General features: G+C 36.9%; 1 protein-coding gene across 1 annotated transcript in view; it reads left to right on the forward strand.

The window, feature by feature from the left end:
- Window positions 1-801, forward strand: part of tep1 (telomerase-associated protein 1) — a gene marked incomplete at its 3' end in the record, with an annotated part of 23,733 nt that extends 22,932 nt beyond the window's left edge. Inside the window, 2 exon segments of the mRNA XM_042219032.1 lie at window positions 166-248; window positions 697-801. Of these exon segments, the coding sequence (XP_042074966.1) occupies window positions 166-248; window positions 697-801 (188 nt within the window).
- Window positions 802-986: the final 185 nt, after the last annotated feature.

Consider the following 986-nt stretch of genomic DNA (forward strand, 5'->3'; position numbering starts at 1 on the left):
GTGCATTAGGAGTCAGACATCATTAGCAAATCCATATAACTTCCAAACTCTGAAAAGTTCAGAGCACAAAACGAAACTTGTTTACACATGAAAACATTGCAGTATCAAGCATGTTCTATGTGTATATGGAGATTCTGTCACACCTGAAATGTTTGTCTGTTTTAGATTTTGTGGTGTGTGGAGATGCGGAGGGCAACATGTGGTTCAATCGCCCACCAGAGCTGTCCTCATGGAGCAAAAGAAAGCCTGTAAGAGTTCAAGAGTGAGAGAAGAGAGTGACTGACATGAACATGTAAAACTGAACATTTCAAGCAGTATGAAACCTGAGTTTTTGGCTCACATTGATTATTTGGGCAAATGGTGACCATACACTTAATATCAAGCTTCACTATTGTAAAAACGTTTTCTTACTTTCTTCCTGTCTGACAGAGAAAAAAAAAAGAAAAAAGCTTAATAAGTAACGTCTGAGGTCTTTTAACAAAGCAGAAAGAGAGAAAACTGCCAAAAAAAAGCTGAAAATTCTCATATTTCAGCAGGTAAAATTACAAATCTGGCAATTTTTCCTCTGAATTTTTAAAATTTATTTATAGACAAATCAAATTTGGTCATCTTGATTTAAATGTACAGAGAAAAGAAAGCAGACAGCAGACATGATATACAACTTTCCTCCTTGTAATTGTGATGCTTTATCTGCAGGCTCACAGTGACAGGATCAGTGTGCTGAGACTCACTGACAGCACCATCATCTCAGCCTCCTATGACCGGACAGTGAAGCTGTGGAACAGACACACCAAGAATCAGGTACTCTACAAACTCCACAAAACAATCTGGCCATAGAATATGTTTGTCTCCTTATCATATTCTTGCTAACTTACTGTGTTTACAGTGTTTTTGCAGCTGAAAACAGTACCCAGCAAATACATTTTAGTTATCTCTACTAGTAAATTACAGTCTCTACTTGTGAGGTGTGTTAAATCTTTTAACTT

The sequence above is a fragment of the Haplochromis burtoni genome, unplaced genomic scaffold (genome assembly GCF_018398535.1).
Source record: "Haplochromis burtoni strain Fernald_Lab_line unplaced genomic scaffold, NCSU_Asbu1 Contig_27, whole genome shotgun sequence".
Taxonomy (NCBI): Eukaryota; Metazoa; Chordata; class Actinopteri; order Cichliformes; family Cichlidae; genus Haplochromis; species Haplochromis burtoni.